At 42.6% G+C, this 19073-nt stretch overlaps 1 protein-coding gene across 1 annotated transcript in view; it reads left to right on the top strand.

Moving 5' to 3' along the window:
* The first annotated feature begins 17334 nt into the window (after positions 1 to 17334).
* LOC130189770 (3-ketoacyl-CoA thiolase, peroxisomal-like) overlaps positions 17335 to 19073 on the top strand; it is an 11883-nt gene continuing 10144 nt past the window's right edge. Inside the window, exon 1 of the mRNA XM_056408705.1 lies at positions 17335 to 17340. Coding sequence (XP_056264680.1) covers positions 17335 to 17340 — 6 coding nt within the window. The remainder of the gene's footprint in view (positions 17341 to 19073) is intronic.

Here is a 19073-nt window from a genome sequence, read left to right as displayed (position 1 = left end):
TGTTGATCCAGAAAGTGAAGGACGAGGGGCAGAGAGGAAAGCTATGAAGCTGGAAAAGTGTGGGAATATAGTGGTTGAGCGTGAAGAAGTGAAATGATGGGCCCTTTGTTAGAGGCGTGATATACGGGATCCCAGTGGAAGAGAACGGGAGGAACTGAGAGCAAGTATAAAGGGGCTCAAGTTCTAGGGATTAAACGTCTGCAGGCAAGACGAGGTGCAGAAAGGGTGGACAGTTTGTCAGTGCTGCTCGATTTTGAAGAAAGGGTGTTGCCTGACTCAGTTACGGTGGGTATCTAAGGTACAGAGTAAGAGCATATGTCCCACCACCTTTGAGGTGTTTCAAATGCCAAAAGTATGGCCATATTGCGGCAGCGTGGAAAGGGAAGCAAAGATGTGGAAAATGTGGAGGGGAACATGACTACGGGAAATGTGAGGCTGGGACAGATCAAATGTGCAAATGGTGGAGGAACACAGTGTGGCCTCTGGTGGTGTGAAGTGAGAAAGAAGGCAGGAGTGCAGCAGCTGGAAGGAAATGAATATATCGTATGCAGAAGCAGCAAAGAGGGATGAGAGAAAGAGGGGGAGAGAGGGGGGAGGAAGGAACTCAACAGCCAAGTGAACAACCATCGCTAAGAGTCAAAGGAGATGAGAATATAATGGCAGTAAATAAGGAGAACTTTGTGTTTTCTATGGCAGAAGTGGTGAACTGCACATTCCAGGCAAAAGGGAGATCTGAGAAAATTGAAATAATAGTAAAAAGTGCAGCAAGATACTTAAATATTCACGGAATAACTGGGATGGCGGTACAGGAAGAGCTTAGGAAACAGGGGCAGTTAACCAAAGAATCATGCTCACAGGATTAATCATCATGTTCATTACCTTCACATTGAAAATGCGGAAAGGTTATGTTTTGATCGCCGTGTATTTATTTATTTTTTATTTATTTATTTATTTGAATGCGTGTTATTCGCAGAACTCAAAAAGTATTCAACCGAATCGCATGAAATTTGGTGGGATGATTGGTTATTATCCGGGGACCATTTGATTAGATTTTGGGATTGATCGGGTCAAAGGTCAAGGTCAAGATCATGAAAAAGGTCAACATCTTATTGAATCGCATGCAATTTGGTGGGATGATTGGTTATTATCCGGGGACCATTTGATTAGATTTTGGGATCATTCGGGTCAAAGGTCATGGAAAGGTCAACATCTTTTTTTTACCATAGCACGATACATTTTTGTCTAATTGGCATGCAACTAATGCCAACATGTTCATAATTCAATGCCCAATCTTGTGATATGCTGCAAGGTATGCTCTAGTTCTACCAATGGAATGCCTGGAGTTTGTTGGCAAATGGACAAGAATTCAAAAATATGTTGGGGTATGCCTAGTAAGATGTCATATGCATACAGGAAACATGGTTCAAACCAAATGGACTTCAGACTAGCTGGATATGTGTGTTCGGTGTGATAGGGAGGGTGGTCAGGAGGAGGATGCCACATTTATTAGTGAAGACGCCACATTTAGAGGTGAAGATAGGGACGTGCCCAAGATGTAACTGAGATCTGGGCAAGGGAAGGAGAGGTCATGGGTTGTACATTTTATAATCCCTGTAAAAATTAAATGAGAAATAGATTACACAAATTGAAAGGATAGGTGGCAACAAGGTGGTGGTATGTGGAGATTTTAATGCACATAGTACATTGTATGGGTGGAGCAAGAACAGATCTCAATGGGGGGAGGTGGATGGAAGAGTTACTGAGGAACACAAATTTGGTTTGTTTAAACGATGGCAGAGGGACTAGATGTGCACACAGGGAACATGTCAATAGAGCTTAACTTCACCATTGTATCGGAGTTTGCGGGATATGCAGGTGGGAGGGAGAAGAGGAAACATCAGTGGGTGATCATTTTACAACAAAGAGTCAAATAGCATTACAAAGGAGTCAGGAACAGGAGAGGTGAGAGGGGAAGTGGGTGTTTAATAGGCAAATGGGAACTTTTCAAATATATATGCGAGCAAGAAATGGATAAAATAGACTTTGTAAATAACCCCTTCAAAGGTTTATTGTTTTGTGTTGATTGCCTTATTTTGTATCTGCTTCATTGGTTTTGATGTATGCCTTTTTATATTGTATTGTTTTAATGATTTTGTATATGTTTTAATCTACTTCCGGTTTGAACTCAATTTGACCTTTATTTTGAAATGTTAAAAGGAAGCGCACCTTTATTTTATGTTAATATACAAACTTGACGTTACGGCTAAATGTTACGGACGGATGCGCATTTTATTTAAAGTTTGATAGTTTTAACGGACCCGTATGAGGCTAACGCTCTTACGGTGGTGACAAGGAGGTTTTAATTCAAGAGTTTTGGTTCACGATTATACAACGGAAGAAAGGAAATAAAGAAGTTCACCAGCAGTAAAGTCTCACGCATTGATATCGATCCGTTACAGACTGAAGATATCGACGAGGTTGATATAAAAATGACATTTAAATACTGAAGCAAGCAAACAATTTCTAAAGTAAAGGAAGGATGAAAAGAAAGGCGGTCCCCTGGTGGACTGAGGAGTGTGGGAGAGCAGTGAAAGAAAGGAACAAAGCTCTGAAGGTATTAAGAAGATCGTGATCATTTCCAAACTTTAAAAGAATACAAACAGCACAAGCAAAGGTTCGTGAATCATTCAGAAGCAAAAAAGGAAAGCTGGCAGAATTATTGTAGCAGAATTGGAAGAGCAACACCTGTGGGAGAGAGATTTGGGATGATTAGAAGCATGAGAGGAATGAGGAAAGTGGCAGTATCCAGTGTTGAAGAGGGGGAGGAAACGGCAGATGGGGAGAGGGCAGAGGATTGCAAAAGCACCAACAGAAACTACAGCTGACAACCTGACGGTAGAAGGTAAGAGAGGACGGGAAAGGACGCCATCAGCTCACCCCGATGTTCTTGGAAAGAGAGATGATACTAATAGTCCTAGTGATGCCCCATTTACCTTAGAGCAGTGGTCGGGCTATTCGGCCGATCGCGATCGTCATCGACCGGTCGATCTCGGAGACGTTCCCTGTCGATCTCCAAAATAAAATGAAAATATAATCAGAAACACATTGTTCCTTGTTTTCGAACATTTTCTAAAGTGTCTTCTGAAATGTTTTCTTTCTGACTGGAAGATTGACGTCAGAAAAGATCTCCGCCTGATCGTACCACTACAGGTGGGGCGCAGGGGAAATGCAGAAAGACCTTTATTGATAACTTCACATATTGCACAAGCTCAAAGTACACCGACATAAAACTAAGTCATCAATAAATAAATGTTGAAATGCCTGTACCTCTTCGTGTACATGTTTACGCACGGCATTAACAGGTTACATGCTCATGCGCATGACAGCCGAGACTTGGCGACTTGCCAGGTCTTACCTCCGTGAGTTCGGGCTTTTCTGCTGTTGTCCTTCAAACAAAAAGCTCAACATTTAGCTTTTTTCTTGTCTGATAGAGCAATCTGTTTTATTTGAAAGTGATTGCAATTGCATTTATTCTATTATTTGAAAAGGACAGATGGAGTCACAAATGGTGATTCTCATATTTATTATTATGAAAATGATTTAAATCTGAGGATGTCTGTAGAGCTGATGTGAACGTAATCACCAACGGTCTGAGTTCAGAACCAGTCCCAGATGAGAAAAGTTTCATGAATACCTTTGCCCGAAAACGTGAGTTGAGAAAATCACCAAATCAAAGACCAGGAGCTGGATTACTAACAGACAGCTCACAGACGGCCTCAGACTGTCTGTCTGTGATTATGAACTAACCACAAGCTCACAGACAGAGTTCAGTCACAGCATCACACTGACTGGAGTCACATGACTTGGATGGCATTGTGATGAGAGCTGAACCATATGAGTTACTGACTGATCATGTTGTCAGTGTTGTGTTGAAATTGGATTTGATTCAATGTATTGTCATGTCAACAGCAGTCCAGGTACAGGCAACGTAAAATGCTAATAAATTATGCTGTGAAAAATAACGTTAAATTAACTCAGTTAATTCAATTACAGGTTTAACTAGTTAATTTTTTTTACGCATTTAAGCGCAGAATGAGCTTCCAATCCGTCTGTTGTTGGTAATGGACGAAAAAAGTCACTTGCAAAATGAGCTTCCAATACACCACTAATCTGAACTATGTCCGCCTCATGCAGACGGTCTGTTCATCGGTACGATCCTTCCGCAGGTTCACCTCCGGAAACCTTGTTGACTTCTACTTCCTGTAGATCAGGGGTCTCAACACGTCGATCGCGACCTGCCAGTCGACGCGCGTAGTGTTGGTAGATCGCATGACATTAAAGAGATTGGCCCGCCCGACATGTTCTCTAGAGCACGCCTTTGTTCTTTTTATTAAACTAAACGCCTGTTGCTGATCGTATCTCCACAGCAGCATGTCATTTCGTCTCTTCGCTATACATTTATCGATCTCCGTCCCATTCCGCGCCCACAGAGCCTGCCCGCTTGCCGGGACCGAAAAAAGTCACTTGTCAATCTGTCCACCTGTCCGGGCCGGTGAGGCTTCAGCTTTGCAGCGGTGTCCCCGTCATTCCTTTCATCATCCAGTTCATGAAGAAAAACCCACACAGTCAGTTTGCCTCAGCAGCTAGAGGAAGACTAGAGGCCTTTAGATTGTATCATGGTGGAGTTAATGGTTGACAAACAAGAGAAAAATGCTCTGTTTAACCCTCCTGTTACCTTTACATGTACTAACATATTTTACCATCGAGGTCAATTTGACCCCAGCAATTAAAACCTCCAGAAAATTATTAGAATTAATATTGCTTCCCAAGTTAAGTGTGAGGTACTTTATGTTTGTTTGTTGGACTACCTAAATAGCCCTTTAAATAAATAAAAGTTGATATTTCTTATATGTTTGACACAGTGAAAATAGCCTGGGGTCAAATTGACCCAAAGAACAAACAAACATTGAATGGGGTCAAATTGACCCGAAAGGTAACAGGAGGGTTAAACATTCTGTTTAGGATGAAGATGTATTAATGTTCCATATGGAAGAAAACTGCTAAATAACTGCTGAGTTGCAGCACCATTGTATAGAAGAATGTATAAATGTATATATCCGTCTTTTGTCATAAAGCTCTATGTTCTCACAAAATATACAGAGAATATCGGTAATATGTGATTAATCATGATTAATCCACAAAAACCTGTGATTAACCCGATTAAAAATGTTAATCGTTTCCCAGCCCTAAAATAAATACAACATTTATATTGGTAGTTCATCCAGCTGTTCATGGAAAATGTGTTTTTTCTTGTTCATATTTAACAAATATCTTACTTGTTATATTACACTTAAATTCTGTGTACCTGGTCACATCAATTTGAACGCTGGACCAAAATGACAATTAGGCCAAATAAAAAGTCATGAGTCCAGTCTGGACCGTCGTTTTCTCTCAACGCCTCAATAGGTAGATCTTGCCGGTCATGAAGGCGGAGGTCAGGGATCTTGGGCTCAAAAAGGTTGGTGACCACTGCCTTAGAGGAACTGAAAAGAGCAATAGAAAGAGGAGCACTTACATCACCAGGAAAGGATGACATTTGTTATATAATGCTTAAGCATTTAGGTAGTATAGCAATGATGAAATTGTTATTTTTTCATAATAAGGTTGGGCAAGTGGGGACACTACCTAGGTCTTGGAAAGAAGCTGTGATTATCCCAATCAGGAAACCAGGTAAAGATTCATCAAACCCAATGAATTACAGACCCATAGCATTAACATCCCATGGAGGTAAAATAATGGAAAGAATGATTAGATAGATTAGGATTTTATATGGAGTCCAGGGGAATGATATCACCTCATCAAAGTGGATTTCAGAAAGGTAGAGGTACTATGGACCCAATTATTGGTTTAGAAACAGAAGTCAGGAAGGCCCAGGTGAACAAGGAGTCAGTGATGGCGGTGTTCTTTGATGTGGAAAAGGCTTATGATATGGTTTGGAGGGAAGGGTTATTGATCAAATTAAATATGATAGGAATAGGGGAGAAACATATGAATTGGATTAAAGATTTTTTTAATGAACAGGTTTATTCAAGTCAGAATTAGTGTACTATCTAGACGATACCTGGTAGAGAATGGACACCTCAGGGTGGTGTCATTAGTCCTGATACTGTTCTCCATCTCATGATCAATGATGTTTTCCTTCAAGTCCAGGGTGGTATTGGCCGATCTTCTATTTGCTGATGATGGAGCACTGTGGAAGAGGGGAAGAGCCTATAAATCACATTAAAGGTAAAGTACAAGAGGCTGTGAAAGTGGTAGAAAGATGAGTCGTATTCATGGGATTCACACATTTTCTGTGGGGAAAAACTAAAACAATCATGTTTACTAGGAAAAGAGGAGTTGATGCTCAGATGGAGATGTAATGGACAAAAGATTGAACAAGTGAGAGTTTTTCTAAGTTCCTTGGTGTGTGGCTGATGATAAAATTAACATGGAATGAGCATATTTCAGAGGATAGTAAAAGAAATGTAAAAATGATTCTAAATGTAATGAGGTGTCTACAGGGTCAGAATGGGGAGCCAGCAGGGCTGCGATTAAAATCTTGATATCGCTCTGATGAGGTCGGTCCTTGACTACGGCTGTAAGTCGTATTTGGATCAGCTGCAAAACGTCACTAAAGAAGCTGGAAGTGTTGCGATCCCGAGCTCTGAGACTGTTGTGGTGCTTTTAAGACCAGGTGTGCTGCCTGGCAGGTGGGAGATGGGTGAGATGTCACTGCATTTGAGACGCAAGCCCTAACTATAAATTACTGGTGTCAAATGGGGCCACAGGTGAGGTCAACTATGTGACTTCTGTCGATGGAGACGTGTTCTTTACTCCAAACTGTGTACAATAGATAAAGGAGCGAGAGACGAATGAGGAGCCGATGCCGTGAGTCACACACGTGGTGTTTGTCGAGTGAAAAGATAATATTGCACGTTAAGAAAGTAGAATTTTCTCTTAAAAAGCGAAATGATACGACAACAAAGAAAAGAGAAACTAGAATTTGCTGACTTATAAATGTATCTTTTAAATATGGCACCATTTAAACGGGCTAATATAGATAGATAGATAGATATATACTTTATTAATCCCCAAGGGGAAATGTGTCGTCACAGTAGCAGCACCAATAAACTAAACACACAAGAATAAAAAATAAAATATAAAAAACAGGGATGAAAGATATAGGAGTATACAAAGTAAAATATAAAATAAAATGAATATGTGTCTATAGGGGACATGAGGGACTTCATCTCTCTATGTTACGACTAACCCGACGACCTGTGTGTGTGTGTGTGTGTGTGTGTGTGTGTGTTTGTGTGTTTGTGTGTTTCAGGGCAAATCTGGTGAATCCGGTCCCATGGGCGATCGAGGTCACCCAGGGTCACCAGGTGTACCTGGAGAGCACGGTTTACCAGGGGCTGCTGGGAAGGAAGGCGGGAAGGTGAGACGCCACACACACACACACACACACACACACATACACATACACACACACACACACACACTCTGATTGTCGACGTCTCACAGATTCAGTGCTTAAGTTTTGATTGTAAAATGCTTGTTTTGTTGTTGTGTCACAGGGGGATCCAGGTCTATCTGGGACCTCAGAAGTGGCCCCCAGGGACTGAAGGGGTTCAGGCGCAGAGGACCCCTGGAACCATGGTAACGCACACAGAGACACGTACAGCAAACGCATCTATATGTGAGTCCTTGTTCCGAGCACTGCATGAGCTCACATGACGGTGATTCCCAGGGACCTCCGGGTCTGAAAGGAGGATCCGCCGACTGGATCCCAGGGACCGTCGTGAGCGCCGCATCCTTTCTGATGTTTCATAAAACACGGTGACGTGCAGCCGCTTCATGACGCTGCGCTTTAAACCGCCGAGGCGCTGAGGGAGCTGCGTGTCCCGTGTGTAGGGGTCGACGGGGGAGAGGCCTCCGGTCGGCGGGGAGCCATCGGGCAGCAGGTCGGGCCGGAGCCGTCGGAGGACCCGGATCAATGGGAGAGAAGGGCGAGCCGGTAATGACGTCTCCTTTCTCTACCTCACTGTGTTTAGTACTCACTGTATCACATGGTTTAGACCAGGGCTGCTCAATACGTCGATCGCTGCGTAGTATTGGTAGATCGCATGACATTAAAAAATATTGGCCCGCCACCCTGTAATTTTCTCTATAGCGCCAGATTACAGCAGAAGTAATGTAAGGTCCCTTTTCTTAAAGAGCACGTCTCTTGTTCTTTTATTAAACTCAAACAGCCGTCTCGTTGTTGATCGTATCCAAACAACAGCAGGTCATTTCTGGTTCCCACGTGTCGCTGCTGACACTCTTCCGGCTCGCCGCTGGCTCGCCGCGTAATGCCAGCGTGGTCTCATGCCTTGATCGAGAACGGAGCAACCAAAAAAAGTCACTTGCGTAATTCCCCAAAAAGTGTTCAAGAACCCTTTTTTACAATTATATATGTACGAAATGAATTCCATTTTTGTTTCTCTTTTATATAGGTCCTTTTGGCAATTCTCATTCTGAGAATCACCTCCCCACCCACCTGTTTTGTGATCTCACAGCAGAGCCTGCCCACCCCCTTTCTCCAATTCAGCCACTTCCCTGGGTGGAGGGGGTTTCTGTGATTCACAGACATAATCCTGCTGGAAGTCACTGTTAGTTACAGACTCTGGTTCGGCAGTTGGTCTTGACGCGTCACTATACACTCAGCGACGTCATTAAAAGCACAGAACCAGGAGTAGGCTACATTTTTCAATTGTCAATATGTATTGCCTCGTGGTCATCATATCCTCACTCTTCCATGTGAATGTTTAGTTCCAAAATGACCCAAATAAAACAAGTAAATACATGATTTATACAACTATGCTGGACCATGAACATAAATATCAGAGGAAATAAACGGCATTAAATACATATGTATCAATAACAGGTATACTGCCATCTAGGTATAAAGGTGAACCGTTTACTCTCTTGGAGTCTGCACAGAAACATTACTTTGATTAATCTATATTAGGAACTGTGTTGCATCAAACAACGATTAAGTGAAGGTGATTCTTGCTGTGTTTGAATATTAAACTTCCCGTCGTCACCACTGTCGCTAACATATCCAGGTTTAATTATTTATTCTTTATATTGACTAATTAATATTCTTCTAACGTTACCCTGCTATGTGTTTGCATCGTTAAAATATCGTTTTAATATTCTTCAAAGGTTAATACGAATATGTATCACTGGCTTTTATTTTGACTTTCATTTAAGCACTTCCGTTCTGTCGTTTTTGGTTTCAGACCGAAACGAAATCTGGTGGTATTCCGTTTTCCGTTTTGGTTTTCAACGGAAACGAAAAAACCACGTGATTTCCTATTCCGTATTTGGAATGAAACAACAATAACATTAAATACGGACCGAGACTAACCCGCTGTGTGTTGTGCTCGGTCCTGCAGCGGATCGTGGCGCCCAGAGTCTGGCGGGCGACATGAGGACCAGGAGGAGACCGCCCCCGAGCCCTCCTCCTCCTCCTCTTCCTCACGTGGACCCTCCGGGACGACCTCGCCTCGGCCTCCCTCCATCACGGCGTCCATCACTTCCGGAAGTGGAATTTAGTTTTTTTTAATTCCTGGTTTATCCATGACAGTCGTGTGTTTGTCTTTTAACTTAAATGACCCGTTTTGGGGTATGAAGAGTATCTGGATCATAACAGCCCCCCCCCTCCCGTCCCGACAGCATCGTGTACCAGGGTTACTCCGTCCTCGCGGTTCCTTTATCAGTCGTGGAACGTTCCAGAAACGGGAATCTTCTCTCCATCACAAAGTATTTATTGTTTCCAATTAGTTTGTGATGGGTCTTCTGTTAGTTCTCGACTACGCAAACACTTTGTAAAACAGTGCTGAAATGTTTTGTTAGTCGATGCAAGGAGAGACGCTCTGGAAAATAAAACAATGTGGACAGACTGGAAGTTGTCGTGAGATTATTTTCTTTTATTAAATTAAACTCTATCTACTTCTTGCTGGTGGCTGTGTCATCGTTTAGTAAATAGCTTATTTGAGAAAACATTTCCAATGTCTTTTATTTCTGTACCTGAGAACTTGGGACCACTGAGCCATGGACTCCAACTCCTCGTGTCAGTCGGCATCCTGAACTGACACCTTCACAATGTTTGTTTGGCCAAGCCTCAGCATTATGACTCAAGCATTGACGTGCTGTTATTTAAAAAGTAGCACAACTTCACATTTGTGAAGCTGGAAACATGAAATCTTTTTTTTACAGGTAACATTTATTAAACCATTACAAATAGTTCCATTCATTTTCTGTCAATTGACTCATGGTTTCAGATGGACTTATGGAACTGTAAAAATTATATTTATTTTAAAAAGTCTTGTTTTGCAACGCCAAACATCTTTTATTATGGAAGTCACAGAATACAATTTGTTGTCATGAAACAACTTCTATCAGCAAACTTTTCTGCATCTTTCTTCTGGACGTGAAATAAATCTCTTAGATTTAACAAGATTTGAATTGATATTGTACATATGTGTCATGATGGGTTAAAATTAATATCATTTATATGTAACGGGATACATTTAATAATGACGTGTAAGTAATCCTACAGTAAACAGTAAGATATCAGTTCAACTGCATGATATTAAGACAAGATATGTACATTTATATACAATGAAAATCATACAATAACCAGTGATTAGTTTACTCCAACAGGAGAGATGATCAGAGGGCAAGTTTATACCATCATGATTAAGTGGGACAGAGAATGGGGGAGTTTCTCCTTGAGGGCAGCCAGTAAAGGGTAGATGAGAGCTGCAGCTTCTCGTCATAGAGGAGACCAGACCCTCCTCATAGTCCACAAACACCCCCACCTTCTGAGGGACAGACTTCAGGGAGAGAACAACTGGAGGATTATCATTAGTTTCATACTTGTTTCCATTTGTTAAATCTATAGTCCAGTAACCGTCTTCAGGACTCCATGTGAAGCTTCCCTTCCTGTTGATCGACTCTCTGACCACTCCTAAAAACCATTCAGTTTTTCCTTTAACTTGAACCTCAAAGTAAAATCTGCCTGAAGAGAAACTTTGCTTTGCTAAGACACAAATATATGAAGTAAATCTCTCTGGGTTGTTTGGGAGATTCTTCGTCACATCACCATGTTTCACTTGTTTCCCGTCATCAGACAGGATGAGGTCATGATGAGCTGTTTTAGGATCAAGAGTCACGTCCAGCGCAAACTTCTGGGCCCTCTTCATCTTCACTTCAACCGTCTTCATCATGTTACTAGCGTCTCCTTAGCGAGACACAGCTCCTCAGTCCCTCATGTGATGCTGGAGGCACTGACCTGGGACAGTCCTTGGTGGGTGGTGGATGGTGGATGTTGAGGGACTATGGACACTCTGGAGAGGTGGGTGGTCTTCAGGGAGGGAGAGCTTACTCACCTCAGTGCTCCTATTCATCAGATCAGAAGTCTCCTGTTCCACATCTCTCTGATAGGCGTCTTCAGCTGTTTCTTGGGTGCTTCTCTGCTTCTCTCTTCTGTCGTAGTGATGAATAGACAGTTTCACTCCTCCACAGACTCCTTCAGACCAGTGGGAACCCTAGACACCTTCTGCTTTCTCTCGGTCTGCATCTTCCTCCTGAGCTTCCGTTGTGTTGGACCTCCTGAATCTTCTGGATCATCTCCTGAGTTTCAGCCTCTGTCTTCTACAGCCACCTTCTTTCCTTCATATTCTTGTTTCAGAGGAACAGCATTGTGCATCTTGGTCCAACACAGTGCAGAACATGCAGACTGCGTCTGAGTGGGTCCTACAGAACAGCTCAGGAGGTTATCGTGCTTCAGACACATCCTGTCTTGGGTTCTCCACAGGGTCCATCAGCTGATGTCTCTTCAGGCGTGAAGCTGTCAGGTGAGAACTCCAGGTGAGTCTCTCACAGTAGAACCAGACACACCAGGCAGGACTTCAGGACCTTCAGTTTGGTTCCAGTGCAGGCGTCACAGGGAACTTCTCCTGGTCTGGACTCTTGTTGCTGAGCTGCTGCTTCTTCTGGCTTTTGTTCAGCAAACTGTCTAATTGAGAAACCATCCCAGAGAACAAAGTGTTGGCGAGCAGCTCAGGTCTTGAGAAAACAACTGTACAGTGGACACATGTTCTGGTTATTATTCAGTAATCATTGATACTTTTGCGAAGTTGTGTCACATGAATTGTTGTGACTGGATCAGTGAACATCCAGACAAGGCAGACTGGGAACTGATCTTCAGACAGCAGAAAGTTTGCAGAAGCCATATCTACACACATTAGGGAAAGAACATTATATTAAAAATAGTTTCATTATTTGTTGAAAAGAAGTTAAAAACGGTGTAATTATTTGTATGTCTTTAATTGAAACAAGATCAAGAGTCGTGCCGACAGACTGCCTTGCTCCTCTTGCAAGGAGCACAGGGTGATCAAAGTGAGTTGAGAACAGCAAAATAATGAAAATAATAGGTTGTGCCTACTTTAGAAGATGCCTTTACTGTTTATATTTCAGAAATATTGGGACCACTATTGATCCGTGTATTCTATAGAGTGCCATCAAAAGGTTGCATAAGGAATACAGCAATCTCATTTTCTTAGCATCTGAATAAAACTAGATTAGGCCAAAAGAATGAATATGAGACTACTCTAAAAATGTTGGAAAGAATGAATCAACAAAATACTGTGTGCAGGTTTTAACGTGTCTACCCATATATATATAATATATATTTTTTTGTATGGTTTTGTCTGGTATCTTTGTATATGTACAGTGTGTTCCATCTTTTCTTTTACCTTACATTTGAAAACCAATAAGATTCCGAGCACAAAAACAAAATTAATGCATGTCGGATCAATGAAGCTCAAAACTGGCCAATCAGATCAAGCAGGAAGCTGAAGCCAATAATCAGATCAAGCAGGCGGGCTCTCCTTCCTGTTTCGTGTGGTATGAGCGGCGGAGACCAAAGTAAAGCAAACCCGGCAGAGACACTCATAATGGCGGTATAACCTCCGCTTTATGGGGCGTTCTCCTCCTCTTCATCCACAACACAGCAAAATGGCTGCTTGCCTCCATTTATGTAAATGATTGTATCGCCGGCTGCACTCCACAGGCACGTTTTACCGGTAGCGTTTGAAGCGCTGGTGGTCGAGCCCTAAAGCTAAGGTGTTGCGTTAATCCCGGTGGTTACAGGTGTAAAATATAATCAGATGTACTCACCAGTGTTCGTAGAGACTCTGATGAAGTCACTTGCAGATTGAGAAAAGCAGAATTCTCCGCTGCAGTGTTCTGCCCGGACCAGCGTGTGGTTTCCGGGTGTGGCCTTGGCAGCTCTCCTCTTCAGGGTGGCTCAGCCTCTTACCTGCAGCCAGGGTTGCCAGGTCTGTGTGAAATAAAACCAATGACCAATCAAAACCAATGACCCAATAAAACAAGCCAAAAACTAAGCCCAATATCAGAACTCAAAATATGCCTGTGCAAACCATATACACTGCTTTTAAAGATTGTAACATTGCTATCATTTCCAAATGTATTGTAATATCTTAAGTAACAACAAATGGTTAGTATGCCAGCATTAAAAGCAGTTTCTAAACAGTTATTTCACCTAGGTCTAAAATGGCCTTGTATGAATTTAGATACAGTATATTATCATAAATAAAATATAGCTCTGTGAAGGTGTAGACCACAGGTCACTAACTGGCGGACCGCGGTCAGGTCCGAGACCAGGCATTACATCCGGACCCGGACCGCCAGCTAAAACAGAAGGTTATGATTTAAAACCTGACGGGTGTTTTAATTTTTTTACCGGTAGTGGCACAGCTTTGCAGTCTTTACGGTAGTGGTTTTAGCGGATGCGGAAACGCACAGACCAATTGCATGCGAGTTAATCCATCACGTGATACCATAATGATCAAATCTATGCATTCTCGGTGACATTCGTCTCAACAGACAGCTACGCAGACAGATGAGAAAGTAGAGGCAGTTACCGCGAAAAGAGCGGTAGAAAGAAAAGCGATACATATGAAAGCAAAGGGAAAGCGAGACGACTGCGCTTGAAGAGATTGAAAAAGCGTGAGACAGAAAGGGAGAGAAACATAAAGACAAATGTCGCTCACCAAAAAAAAAGAAAAGTTGACAGCGAAAATAGAGTATTTAATCTGGAATGGACAGACTCATTTCTTCATACTTTAGGAACTTAAAACCAGTGTGTCTTATATGTTCAGAAACGTGGCACTTAAAAGTATGGCAATGTGAAAGCCATTGAGACCATATAAAGGTTTTGAACAAACATACCACTCAAATCCAGTGAGATCACAGAAAATAAGTGGTCTCACAGCCAACCTCGAACAGTCACCAGGATCCTGAGCCACCGTTCACTGCCCAGCTCGCGTGCTCATGAGTGTTCCCTCAGAGTTGCTTGAGATTTTGAGAGCCTTTAAAAAAGCCATTTACTGATGGAGGGCTTGTCAAAGAATGCATGAGTGTCGTAGCTGAAACGATACTTGACGGAAAACCAAAACAAAGAGCTTTGTGATAAGATAAAAGCAAATACCCATGTCAGCATCATCTGCCACAAAGAAAAGTGAAATATTAACTCGGATGTACTAACAGCTAAATGAAAGCCATGCCTGCAGGCACCATGTGTGAAGCAGCTGTGGATGGAATCCACTGACATCTGTGACAATGCTCAGCAGCTGTTAGTGTCGTCAGGTTTCAACACAGACAGAAAGCATTCTGTGAACCTGTTAGGTGTCACTCCCCTTCCAGACCGAGTACAAGAGGAGAAATATCTACCTGGCCATTAAGAGTGTTGAAGAGGAATAGGAACCTTTAGTGGTTTCAATAGCCTAGATGGAGCCCTGCTATGATAGGGGAGAGAAAGGCTGTAGCAAGACAGAAGAGGACAATCCAGAGCTGTAACACCGTGCATCATTCTCAATCTGTCCTCTGTGCCTCCTGTCAGATGAGCATGCTAGTGGTGAATACAATGATGAAAATGATCAATTTTCTGGGCATCTCTTCCACCAGCATCGCATGCTGAGAAATTCCTCAGAGAAGTTGATGCCAATGCCGATGATCTTCGCTGCACAATAATGAGATAGCTCCAGCAAAGGGGGAGGTCTTAAGCGCTTTTGGTCCATCAGGAGAATGTAGCATCTTTTTGGCGACTAACACATCAGAAAGCAACACGATTTTCTCTTTTAGGAAATGATAAACAGATGGATAATGTGTACAGTTGAAATATCGCACACATCTGAATGAACTGAATTTGAGGGGCTACAAGGCAAGGACAATTCAATTTGTGAACTGATGACGCTGTCCGCTCCTTTCAAAAAGAAACTTGGTTGTTACTAACCCTGGTCTCAGCACACAAAATTACATTCCGATTTCTCGAGCGGCTTTTGATCGCCGTCTTCTTCTTCATTGACCTCTGCAGCTTCCTCTGTGGCTCCTTTGCTTCTGTGCTCTTCAGGACAGGCTGCCACGAAACACAAAACCACGTGAAGGACGAGCGCGAGGATTCTCCTTCTTGTTCTCACTGTCGTTAAACGTCAGGTTGAGACTCAATTCTCCGTCCCTGCTGCCACAAACACGACAGCACCAGATGTGATTCATCCGCCCTGAAAATAGTCCCCAACAGAAGCTCCTATCTACCCGCGGGCAGCCCCACCCTGTAACTTTCCTCTATAAGCAGATTACTACAGAAGTCAATCTAGGTTCCCTTTCCCAGAAACAGGTCTTTGTTCTTTTATTAAACAAACTAAATGGCGTATGTTATTGATATAGAATTTTTTCTTGCAGGAAACTAATTGAAATTCTTAAACTGCATTTAATTGTCAAAGCGTCATTATTAAATGTGAACATTTACGTAAACTCTCGTTTCCTATGAGTGTGACACAGCAGCTCTCCTCTTCAATTGCTCCGCCTCTTACCTGCAGCTCTGTGGGTGTAAACCTTGCCTCCTGAACTCACAGAAATTAGTCTGCCAGTGGCGGCAGGTGAAATATTTTTTAGGTGAGGCCATTCGTCAATTTCTCTGTTGTCCCAGTATGATTCCAAAACAAGTATCAAACATGCTTTTCTACTTTGTAGTTGAATATTTAACATTTATTTAACACTGCTGACATCATGAGGACTTCTTATTCCTCTTATCTGCAGCTCTTATGAAAGACCGGCAGGAGAAATGCAGAAGAGCTTTATGAGAACTCACATAATACACAAGTTCAAAGTACACAGACATAAAACATGTCGTTAATAAATATATGTTGAAATGCCTAAGAACCTTCAGGTACATCGAGTAGTCACCAACACTGCTTAAAGTCCTGACCTCGGCCTTCGTGACGAGCCAAGATTTACCTATTAGGCGTTGAAAGCAGCTATCCAGACTGGACGCAGCAGAGGCCTTTTATTTGGCCTAATTATAATTAGATAGAAATCAAAACACTTTGGTCTTTCTGCATTTCCTAGCCCATCAACAGTACCACGTTTCCCACTAGGGGCACGCCTTACCTGTAGGACCTGTGGACTACGAACTTCCCCTCTTTCAGGGCCACATCTGATACCCGCTGTGTTAGAGACCCGTTTCAGCGTTCATTAAAATCAGTGAGATCTTTCTGACGATCGATCTTCCAGTCAGGAAAGCGTTCAGAAGACCTTTATAGCGTTTTAGAATGAAGACAATGTGTTTCTGATTTTATTTTCATTTCGTTTTTAAGGAGGCGACAATGAGAAACGTCTCAGCGACGGTCGGTCAGCGATCGACAGTTGGCGACCACTGAGGTACATGCTTGGACTTTTCTCTGTTGCCCTTCAAAACAAAAGCTCAACATTGAGGATGAACTGGAGTATATTGGAGTACTATACTTTATTTGCATTGTTCTAACAAAGTGATTGCACATTTGGTTTACTTGAATGTAATTGCAGGCGCACACAATTTAATATTATTTGAAAAGGCACAGGTGGAGTCATCACAAAACAGTTTTTTTTCACTAAAAAGTCAGCAGAGACCATTTGTTGGGCGGTGCAGGCATAGAACATCTTTCTTCAAGGTCGAGCGCCACAGAAACAATTTGGAGCCACTGCTTAAAGGAATAGTTAAAACATTAGAAAGAAAACAAAGTGTGTCTTCTAGGTGGACTTATATTATCAACTGTCTTTGTTTTTAGTAATAAGTAAACGTTTGTTAGTTTGGACTCTGACACTGTGTGTGTGTGTGTGTGTGTGTGTGTGTGTGTCACAGGGCAGAGAAAGCATAAGGCAACCAAAGAGACGGCGGGCATGGCGGTGAGCTCACCTGTTGGATCACTTCCTGATATCACCTGTCCAATCAACTCGGGCAGATTAGTGAGCTGTATTGGTTTTTCTCTACAAAGTCTTCATCACATCATGTCAACATCTACCTGCTGTACCAACTGATGATTATATTTGCGTGGAAGCAGTCAACGCATCATTTTTATTTTATTCTGAAGGCAGCAGTCAGTGATCAGCCGGGTTGCTTTTATCTGGCTCCTTATTGGATAATGGGATTGGGCGTTTCTCAGCATGCAGCTGGACTGAGTTTGAGGGGCACGGAGGACCAGAACAAGACTTCCTGTCAGATCGAACTACACGGAAGCAGGCCAGCGTGGGCGTGACAAACGACAAGTTTGGAGGATTAGTTTCAGCCGGAGTGTACATACACTGACCTGTGACTGGACTAGGATGGGGCGATAGTGATGGAGAGAGGGTGGGAGTAGGATATGGATTATAACAGCTGGACTGAAGTGGGGAATAAGAAGCGGGCCAGGAGTGGTAGCAGTAGATCTGGTAGTCGTGGGGACGGGAGAGAGAAAGCGGGAGAGTGAGGGGAGAGGTTGCAGAGAAGGAGGGTTCAAAAATAGTATGAGATTCACGGACGGAAATGACATTAGGAGAAAATAAGCCCGGTAAAACGGCTGTGGAGTTGAAGAGGAGAAAGTTGGCCGAGATGTGATGGTGAAGGTGCTGGCTGATGGTAGTTGTTGATCAGTGAAGGACGAGGCAGAGGAAGAAGCCAATGAAGCTGAAACAAGTGTGCAACATAGTGGTTGAGGCGTGAAAAGAAGTGACACTGGTGAGCCCTTTGTTTGAGGCGTGATATCGGGATCCCAGTGGAAGAGAACGTGGAGGAACTGAGAGCAGAGTAAAGAGGCTCAAATTCTAAGGATTAACGTCTGGGCAAGGCGAGGTGAAAAGGTGGACAGTTTGTCAGTGCTAACAGGATTTTTGAAGAAAAGGGTGTTGCCTGACTCCAGTTACGATTAGGGGTATCTAGGTGGAAATGAGCATATGTCCCACCACCTTTGGGGTGGTTCAAATGCCAAAGTATGACACTCTGGTGGTGTAGTAGAAAGGAAAGAGGCAGTGGGAGTGCAGCAGCTGGGTAAAAAGTAGACTCCCGTATGCAGAAGCATGAAGACTCAGAGGGGAAAGAGGGGGAGAGAGGGGGGAAAGAGGGAGATGTAGCAGGAAGGAACTCAACAGCCAAGTGAGCAACTATGTTGACTAAGTCAAGGGAGATGAGAATAATGGCAGTAAATGAGAGCACTTTGTGTTTCATAGCAGAAGTGGTGAACTGCACATTCCAGGCAAAAAGGGAGATCTGGGAAAATTAAATATCTGAAAAAAAGTGCAGCAAGATACTTAAATATTCACGGAATAACACAGGATGGCAGTACAGGAGGAGCTTAGGAAACAGGGCAGTTAACCAAGAATCATGCTCAACAGGATTAATCATCATGTTCATTACCATTGAATGCGGAGTTTGTTTTGATGGAGATTTATTTATGTTGGGGAATGCATATTCAGAACTCAAAAAATATTCAAACCATGAAATTTGGTGGGATGATTGGTTATATAACCATTTGATTGATGGATGGGTCAAGGTAAATCAAGATCATGGTCAACATCTTATTGACTAGCAATTTGGTGGGATAGGGTTCCAATGATTAGATGGGATCATTGGCAAAGGAGGAAGGTCAACATTTTTTTTATAGCAC

Source organism: Pseudoliparis swirei, chromosome 24 (genome assembly GCF_029220125.1).
Source record: "Pseudoliparis swirei isolate HS2019 ecotype Mariana Trench chromosome 24, NWPU_hadal_v1, whole genome shotgun sequence".
Classification (NCBI taxonomy): Eukaryota; Metazoa; Chordata; class Actinopteri; order Perciformes; family Liparidae; genus Pseudoliparis; species Pseudoliparis swirei.
This window is presented reverse-complemented; position numbering and strand designations above follow the sequence as displayed.